Source organism: Zea mays, chromosome 1 (assembly GCF_902167145.1).
Source record: "Zea mays cultivar B73 chromosome 1, Zm-B73-REFERENCE-NAM-5.0, whole genome shotgun sequence".
Lineage (NCBI taxonomy): Eukaryota > Viridiplantae > Streptophyta > Magnoliopsida > Poales > Poaceae > Zea > Zea mays.
In genome coordinates, this window is record NC_050096.1 from 159,089,321 (window position 1) to 159,099,153 (window position 9,833).

General features: G+C 46.3%; 1 protein-coding gene across 4 annotated transcripts; it reads right to left on the bottom strand.

Annotated features, from left to right (window-relative positions):
• Positions 1-228: 228 nt before the first annotated feature.
• LOC103644989 (uncharacterized) lies at positions 229-8,112 on the bottom strand. Of its 4 annotated transcripts, none has more exons than XM_035964116.1 (14): positions 7,568-8,112; positions 5,068-5,516; positions 4,912-4,975; positions 4,448-4,798; positions 3,969-4,093; positions 3,772-3,880; positions 3,539-3,684; positions 3,336-3,409; positions 3,024-3,126; positions 2,773-2,899; positions 2,633-2,705; positions 1,272-2,542; positions 996-1,187; positions 229-849 (listed from the first exon to the last, which is right to left on the bottom strand). In XM_035964116.1, the coding sequence occupies exons 1-14, from the start codon at positions 7,574-7,576 to the stop codon at positions 661-663; spliced, it is 3,282 nt and encodes a 1,093-aa protein (XP_035820009.1). In that variant the 5' UTR covers positions 7,577-8,112; the 3' UTR covers positions 229-660. The 4 variants fall into 4 exon arrangements, with proteins under 4 accessions (XP_035820009.1, XP_020402087.1, XP_020402088.1 ...); XM_020546498.3 differs by having other exon boundaries at positions 3,024-3,132; XM_020546499.3 differs by lacking the exon at positions 7,568-8,112 and adding an exon at positions 5,641-7,483.
• Between the last annotated feature and the right edge of the window lie 1,721 nt (positions 8,113-9,833).

Consider the following 9,833-nt stretch of genomic DNA (forward strand, 5'->3'; position numbering starts at 1 on the left):
ATTGTTGAAGGGAAGCTCTCCCAACCACGCCCTAAATCAACATGTAAATAGAACTAGCTGTGTGCATTTTGAAAATGCAACATGCTATAAATGTCATCCAGCAATAAACTTTGATTGAACTTGACCATAAGAAAGAAAAAGAAGAGCCAAACATACATTTCATAAAATAAAACAGAGTCAAACATACCAAATTAGACATCAGTAACATAGTAAAAGGAGCGAATTATAAGCACTGCAACCCCAGAGGTGATGCATAAAAGATCCATTTTTGATACTAGTAGTACTTACACAGGTTTACATAGAAAAAGTGCCATATAACAGAGATGAGGGGTTTTACATGGAAGATTACCGAGAACTTGCTAGTGCCATACCATAACAAGCTCATAGAAGCAGAAATAGCAATAGCATATAAATCGAGCATGTCTGATACTGAAAAAGTGTTTCTACGGAAGAACAGAAAGGGAGCAAAAGAGAGCACCTCAGGCTCACAAGAGCGAGGGTGCCTATACCACTACCAAAATAGCCTGTTAGCGCATCCCACAAGTGTGGCAAAACCGAACGAGAGTAATCAGATCTCCCCTTCAGGTCGTAGGACTGCTTGCTTTATTCTATACCTTAGATTGCTTAGTAATACTACTGTGTATTGGGAGATAAGTCTTGTCAAACGATCTTGAAGTGTTCAACCATGCAGCCACAGGTGGTGCAGGATTTCAGTAGTGTCACTGAGGCAAGGAAGCAACCCCGGCAAGCGATGGTGTGCATACATGGTGAGCATCTGACTATTGCCTCAGCTCCACGGCAGACCACCATCAACTGGCATCTCAGATCTAAAACACGCTCGGTGAGTCCCTGCAAATTCATCAACTGGTCAGACCAATTCAACCAACACATGCAGAAACAAAATTTCAAACAGTCTACAAATGATATAAACTATTTCTTGACAAGAGAGCATCAAAGGCAATTCTAATTGTTTGAAGAATATCCATTTCTATTACCATGTATCTGTATGTCGCATCCACTGCAGGGGATGACTTAACTCCACTTACAGAAGTGCCACAAACCATACATGCTCTGACATTGCACCTCATCATGCACGCAACACATATCTTATGAAAGCAGGGAACAAGTTGCATCCCAGCTTCACAAGATCGACATATGATGCAGGAGTCACTCCTGGGATATGGTGCCTGAAGTATAAACAACAATTTTAGTACACCATTATTCTAAGCTTAACCATAATCACTGTAAGTTTGCAAGCAGGCAACTCTTACCAGGTACTTGTCCCACTGAGACTGGAAGAAAGAGAATCTCATTTCACCTTCGCAGCTGCTAGGAGTAACTGCTGTCCTTTCAAAAGGACTATCAATGAAGCATGCTGAAGGCCTGGACTCAATCAACTCAAGATTTCTTGAAGGTCCAAAACCAAGCAAATTAGGCTTCTGTACAGGCCCGGATTCATTCTTTTGAGGAAGAAACCCGGACTCAATCAATTTGGGCCTTGGAGGTACACACTCAACCAAATCAGGCTTGCTTGGAGGTACAGAGTCAATTAGATCAGGCTTTCTTGGAAGTACAGGTTCAATCAAAGCAGGCTTTACTGAAGTTACAGACTCAATCAGATCAAGCTTTGTAGTACTGGCAGGAATATCGTCCAGTAAGCTACCATTGTCGGAGGAACTTCCATCCTGCTGGCTTTTCCCATAGTCATGCTGACTCTGAACACAAGTCTCACTGCATGCATCATCAACTTGCTGGATCTGAACATTGGTCTCACTGCATGCATCATCACCCTGCTGGCTGTCAGTGTTACGTGGGGAGTCATCCGCGATGTTAGTGTTAAGTGGTGATCGTGGGGAGTGCTGATCTGATACTGATTCTGCAAGCTCGTCATGATCAAAGGAACAAGGCTCTAGCAGGGGTACATACTTCGGTCGTGAGAGCGGTGGAAGGAGGACCATGTGCGTTGCAGGTCCACTTCCAACAGGAACTACACACATTCTGCAGATGCCAGGGAGGGAGCGGATAAAGTCACTTAGCTTAGGATAACCAAGTGCGGTGTGATCAAGCTCCATCCTGCAAGTCGCTCTGAAATCACCCTTCAGGGAGCTCAACGGATACCTCTCTCCTCTAAGTCGTGCTGTTTCATCTTCAAGAAATCCAGGTAACCACTTCCTGAATATAAAGAACCAGGATGGAAGACACTTTTCTGGCAATGGTCGCCGCTTCTGGATGTTGTGTTCCTCAGTCAGTTCACCATCCAGCACCCTGTGGATCTTTGGCCGCTCCTTGATGAATTGCCTCAAAGAAGTATATCTTTGGTCTTCTAAAGGCAAGTATGCTCTAGCAACAGCATCCTTTACCTCCACTCTCTTCCCAAGCATGTAAACATGATGAGCTTCCTTTGCACTTATCATATCCTCTTCTCTCTCAAATTTTACAAAGCCAAAACCTCGGGACTGAACTCGGTTGCCAATTGGTATGCCGATGACTACTGCTTCCTCCACAGGACCAAACTCAGCATTGAAGAATTCAATAAGGTATTCTGTCATAAACGAACACCAAAGAAAGTTAGAAGTGTGTATTGGTTTAAATTTGTTAACGACCAAGTAGTGCAACATTTATGAAGTTTTACCTGAGTCTACTGAAGGTGGGAGTCCTCCAACAAAAATTTTGCGAGTGTAATCATGCTTCGGCCAATGATTATTCTAAAAAAGAGTGTAATGTAAGAAGCATAATAGTATTGACAGATATAGGTTTGTACACTATGCTTACCCGAGGCACAAACTTTGAACCTTGTGCTTGTTTTGGAACATATTGGCTCTTACTCTTAGGCCCTTGTGCAGAAAGATTACTGGAGCAGAAATCACGTTGCCCTACTGATGTCTTAAGCCCAGTGTAGCTGAAACAAAATTCAAAGCAACTACAGGTGAGAAGTAAAGATGTTATAATTCAAGCAATAATGTAGAGTAGTTGTTATAAAATAATATCATGAAGTAATATCATGTAGTGTATTGAAGACATACCTTTCATCACAGGAATCCTTGTCAAAATCGTCAAATTCATCACCAAGCTCTTTGTAAATTTCCTTTCTCATCACACGATTCTTTTGAGGTGAGTTATGGTTCCCTGAAACTACAACACATTTCTGTTAAAACGGAAAATTCTAGATGTCTACAGTTATTTAGGTAATACCAACAGAAACGTGACCAATCTGTATGCAATTTAATTAATTAAATTGCTTCCATCAAATTGAACTCTTGACTTATCCATTACAGCTGCAGAGATCAAATAAACTACAAGAAAGAAATGAAAGCAGATGTCGCTATGTAACTTACATAGTAACACATTCGCAGAGCTAAGGATGAAACGCATGTCCTGGGATGTTGCCACATCAATAGGTCTTTGCTTTCTGTTCATGTCAAATAATTGCAGAATGTTAAGTGCATCAGACTATAAACTAAATCATTATTTCTATTTTCATTTTGCAACTCATTCTTTGTAATTCGATTACTTGACTGTCCTCCAAAGATTTACACACCTCAGGTTCCGGGCTTTGGTATCAGCCCCGAAACGCAAAAGAAGTTTTGCACAATCCACAGAACCATTCTTCACTGCAAAAAATAATGGCGTTTCTTTGGTCTTGGTAGGTATATCAACACAATCTTGGGCATGAAGCAGAAGTGACTTTCGAAGCAAAGGAAAATGAAACCAATTAGTTACAATCATAACTCACAACACAGTATTTAGAAAAAGTATGTAGCAAGAGGATACCTGAAGAGCTTTGTAATTGCCCTTAGCTGCAGCGCTGTGTACTGGTGTGAGCCCTAATTTGTTCCCCTGGAAAACTCTTGCGCCATTCTTGAGCAGAAGCCACACAATCCTGCACAATGATAGAAAAAATGAAGCTGTTAGAAAACAACTACCTTATGATTCAATGGATAGGAAAATGTAATCTCTAAGATGTGCACCTTGGTTCCTTGGTACATGAAGCACCACTAAGGCACCAGTGAAGTGCTGTGTTTCCTTCAGAGTCGGCTTCATTGACATCAACATTACCCATCAGGAGCATCTTTATAACATTCATATCTCCAACCTATACAAGAAAGGCTGATCAGCAGAATCCTCTGTAGAAATATAATTGTACCCATAAAAACTTCAGCATTTGATACGTAGCATAATTAGCATACCACAGAATCAACCTAACTTTAGGAAAGCTCACTTTCAATTTTCATGAAAATCAGTTTAGACCCACAAACAGACATTGAATACACAATTCACATTCTAGTTATATTTGTAACTAAGGGTGTATTTACATCTTATAGAAATACTTCGTTCAGTCATATATCATGAAAATGACATACAAAAGAGCCTCACATATAGAATTTGGAAATAGCTATCCTACTGAGAGGCATTAGTGTGTTATTAAATGAACAGTGATGAGTGGTACCTTAGCAGCTCTCAGTAGAGGGGGTAGTGTTCTCTTGTCATTGTGGTCCCTCCATGATGCCGATCCAAATTGGTTAAGCAGCTGAATCTCACAGAGCAGGGCCTTTCTCCTTTCATGTCCATCACGAGCTGAAGTATCTCCCGTTGATAAAGCCTCGTCCACAATGGAGTTGTAGATTGAACGCTTCGTTCTGACACCCTCTATAACCACACTAACCTGTGACGATATCTTCTCTTCAACCACCAGAAGCAGCATTGTCAATGCAGGGACACATCCTTCCATGGCGTATCTGTAAGCAAGCTCCCCAACCACTCTGGTTTTCTCTGCCAGGAGCCTTACTGCATTGAGATCCTACACAGGGAGAGGTATCAAGCGCTTAAAAAGATGCATGCAATCATCTGGTACAATTAGCTACCGATCAATTCAGAAAATACACAAGTGTAATAATGATGATATATACTAACCCTTTGTTTAAGAAAAGACAGAAGATCCTCAATTGGGTTGTCCACGGACCAGTTAGTTTGAACTCTGCAAAAATGAGGAAACAAACCGTACAATACAGTTATTGCAGCAAAATTGTGGACTGAAGTCAGTCAAAATCATGCATGAGATTCACATACCTCCTGCTCATTAGCGCGATCTCAAGCGGGAGAAGTGGTCTCCCGTCAACCACCCTGAGATCAGTACGGGCGTTCTTGGAGAGTAGCAGCTCTATGCACCTGGCCGAGTGGGTCTCAGCTGCGACGTGCAGCGGCGTCCGCGTGAGCTGGTCCCTTGCATCAATGGGGGCCGCCGTGATCCCGCTGCCGCCCTCTAGGAGCAGCGTCGCGCACTCTACTGCGTCGTGCTTGCAAGCGAGGTGGAGTAGCCTGACGGACATCTCCTGGTCCAGCACCCTCGAGGCGTCGGAGCCCTTGCGGATGCGGCACAGGGCCTCCTTCCTGAAGTTTCCCACTGCTGAGAGGAGGAGCGCTGTGTTGTCCTCTGCGACGGCACGGCAAAAGTTCTCGTGCTTTACGCGCTCCATGCTGGCCCTGGTTCCGGCCCCGCTTGTTTCTTCACTTGAGTTCTGCGAACTCAAAGGACAGTTCATTTGAACAAGCTGTATTCGAAAACAAAACAATGACAAAATTGCTAGACTTGCTTTAATTGGAACTTTGACAAGCATAATAAGCGAACTCTTATTGCAGTACCCCGAGGCAACTCATGATCGAAACTTCAACTTCACATCATTCTATGAACAGTGGCAATAAAAAGCACACGGTCTGAAAACAGCAAGCTAAAAATAGGCCAGAGTGGAATCTGTAAACAAAATTTAAGTTTGCATGCTATCCTTGGGTTGCCACTATAAAGACAAGTCAGAATGGAATCCGATAAATGCATCAGTCACCTTGCGGAGAATGAGAAAAATTGCTACTGCTTTACTGCACTACCCAAACAACTGACGAAAAAGGTTAAAAACGAACATCCAAAATTACTCAACTTCAAGCACAGCACGGAACTGAAAAAAAAAAGAATCCGAAATCTCACGAGAAAAAACAAAAATGCAGCCAGTCAAGCTGCTCCATAGACACAAAAACGGAATGCTTTGCTAGGTAACCATTTGACGACCCCATGTGTACAAGCAGAAGAGACAAGACTTTCACACCAAAGCCTGTAGACCATGGTCAAATCACAAGGACACCACATAGAGCTCGGTCACATCAGCAATAGATAGATGGTCACTGGTCAGGTCTACGTACGTTGATGCGAATGACGCGACACGGACTGGTACCAGATACGAAGCTACGACCCAGCCACGCAAGAGATTTGTTCCAAAGATTTTTCTTCATCTGAATCCATCACCTAGGAAATAGTAGTAGGCAGCAATCTTCTGAACGGGGAAGCATACGAAACGTCCCAACCACCGAAGGAATCCCATAAATAGCATGGATGATGGTGGGATCGCATCGAACCGCACTGAAACGTCATTAGCGCGTGAACCTGCCTAGTAAAAACTCAGCAAGCCATGGAAAACCCCAAAACCCAAACCCAAAAGTAAAGCTAGAAATAGAATGCGATGGGAGGGGCTGCACATGGAGAGGGCGATCAGAGCAGAAAATTCATCTGCCCGGTGCTGCTGAAGCTCCCACATTATTGAGCTGAAACTTAATCCTCTCCGTCAACACGGCCGCAAAAGCAACCCAGCACCACCGAAATCGATCGGTGTAAACCGCGGCACAGGAAAAGGCAAGCAATCAGAGCAATGGCGACGACGAGGTTTCGATCAAAACCAAACCAAACGTCACAGGAAAAGGCCGCGATGTAGACGAGCTGAGCTCCAACCACCTTCCGATGCCAAAAGGACGGTAAAACGCCGAGGCCAAACGAAACCCTAAAAGCAACAAACCATCAAACCACAACCGGTAGAATCTATCTATCCGCCGGGATGAGCCGCGGCGCGGGTCGAAGAAGCACAAAATCGAGAGGAGCAGCAGAGAAAACTCAGCGAAATGGCCGGAATTCCTAGCGGAAACCTCCAGGCGCTCGCGCTACATGCTGCGAGCTAGGAAACACACGGCCGCGGCGAGAAAAAAAAACCCCCGCGAGCGAAGAACCCGAGCAGAATCGCAGGAGAGCCCCCCTAGAAAACCTCAAATCCCGCTGAGCCCCCTCGGGATCACAGCGTGGAAGAGCGGAACACAAACGCGCGCGCACTCGATCGTCGTCAGCGATCGCAACTCCAGAAAAAAAACGAAGAAAAGGGAGAGTGAAATTCCAGCTGATCCACGGCCGCTCGCCTCGGCGAACCATCATCGGCGGCGTCAGGCAGCAGAAGCGCGCACCACATTCGCGAGGAAACCGAATCCACCGAAAAAACCGCAAGCCAGGAGTGTCCAAACCACTAAACCAGACGCACACCAACCCACCGACGAAATCACACGAGAACAGCATGCAACTGCACGCACTACTATACTCCAGAAAGGCGGACAGAAACCCCAGCGGCGACGCATGCGTGCGGCGACGAACAAGCTGAGAACAGGACAGCCGAGCGCTGGAGCGCCACGCCATTGGCATAGCTATAGCTAGGTAGCTCTCGCGACTCGTGATCGCCCATGCAACGGCGGGCGATGAGCTCACCTCTCCCATGCGTGCTCCAGGCGCGGCGCGGCTCTTCCGTCGTCCTCGCACGGCACGGGCGCTGGCATCCGTCCCCGAAGGATCGTCCTCCTCCTTGTGCACCCCACGCGGACCACTCGATCGCCCACTCGCCGCTTTATGTGGCAGCCCTCCTCCAAAAACTGCTTCAGGCTTCGCGATCCTCTCTTCTGTACTCTACTCACTCACCACGGCGGGGGCAGCAACCTCTCCTTTCTGCCGCCGCTGTGGCGCTGTCCCCCCAGCCCTCTCTCTTGTCTCTGGCACTCTGGCGAGTTGGCTCTACCCACTCCCGTACCCGTCACAGCTTTTGCCTCCCTCTCCGGCTCTCCCTCCCCGCTTGAAACCCTCCTTGTCGCCTTGCGCACGGCCAGCCGGGTCACCCGTTTCCTCTTTGCCGTTTCGGGCAACCGGGCCGCTGCGACTGCGACCGGCCGCGCCACGGAAACTCCAGAGTCCAGAACCCAAACCAACCAACCAACCAACCAATTAACCAGCAACGCCCGTCCACATTGCCTCGTCTCGTCGCGTTCCGTGGTGCGTGCTGCCATGTATATATGAACCTGCCGCCGTCTGATTCGAGCCAGTGGGGCACGTCACACGTGGCGGGCCGGCGTGCAGCCGGGAGAAGCTGCCGGTGAAGCGGTGAGAGGCGGGCGTGCGGACGGACGGACGGGTTCTGGAGAAGGATGCGTATGCGTGGGCCGGAGAGGCGGAAACGGACTTTGGAGAGCGTCCTCGCTGTTTCCCCCCGCGTTCCGGTGCTGCGGCGAGCTCCGGTTTCGCTGCTCCTGTGTCAGGGATCGGGTGGCAGCGCTGCCCCGGCGGGGGCCTCTCTAGAAGATTCCCCGTATGGACGCTGGCTGGTGGGGCTGGGAGCCAGGATGAGAGCTCTGAGCCCGTGTGTCAGTGTCAGTCAGTGGACGGTGGTGTCCGTGTGGCCGTCTAGGGTCTAGGGTCTAGGGTCTTGGCTCTTGGATCGGGAGTGGGAGCGAGCGACCGTGCATGCAATCGGAGCTGCAGTGCAGCCTGCAAAAGCGTAGGAGGAGGGGGATTACCAGTGGGACCCGCGTATCGTCCTTGGCAGGCGAGCCGGGAGGTGCGGTTTGGCGATGATGACGCCAGAGCCGAGAGGGGTAGGAAGGGTGAGCACGTCCAACTGGCCAAGTGCATTGTGCCTGCAGAGACGGGCCTGTTCGATGGTGATGCATTGACGGAGCAGCTTCCAGGTGTAGGCAGCCTCCTCTTCTTGATTTCTGTTTGTTCCTTGTGTCACGTTTTGCACGGGTTCTCGTTACTCATTACCTTGAGTTCTTTTCTTTTTCTTTACAAAGGGTTACCGCATGTGTATATACGTACTCAGTACTCACCTCGTACGTGGTACAACAAATAAAAGTAACTCTGAAATAAGTTGCGACGACGGAAAAAAAATCAAAGTATGGCTCTAAGCGCACAACCAATCAAATTATAAAAACAAGAACTCGTGATATATATGAAAAAACCGAATATTGTCTAAAACGAGAATAAATTGCTACAAAACATACAGTGGTAAATAACACCGGCTCCATCTTAAAATATAGTTCTTTTTAGCCTTCTTTTTTCCCATCTGCATTCGAATATATGATAATGTATGTAGACACACATACAAACTACATTCACATGTTAATTAATGAATATATATTTAGTCTAAAACAAATTGTATTTTGGTACGGAATATAAAGCCATGCCTCTAATTTTGCTGAATACGTCTTGTAGACCTAGACAATTATATTTGCATGTCCTTCTTCTTAATCTGAAATGCCTTCTTAATACTTTGAAGATCAAGCCCTTTGAATAGTTTCCTCTTGATGTAGATCATCACCATTAAATCATTAAGCCAAGAATCACCCATTTTGTTGCGCGACTCGGTTTTGATAACTTTCTTGGCAGAAAAAGCCCTTTCAACCGTGTTTGTTGCTATTGGCAGTAGCGACGCTGACTCAACAAGTCATAGACCAAAGGAAATACAGTATCCCTGCCAATTTCAGCAATTGTTTTTTGCTAGGCTTGCAAGATCATGACAAGCTTTGAGTCGGTCAACTCTTCGCACATGAACAATAAATGTCTGTGATTGATCTTTGATTAACTTGCGATCGTCAAAAGAGAAATCCTACAAACATATCTCCGTAAGACGAGCAAGCTTATTCACATGAAACTTGTTAATTGAATCTCTTGGATCAAGACAAGCAAAGCAAGTAAGCATTTTAGA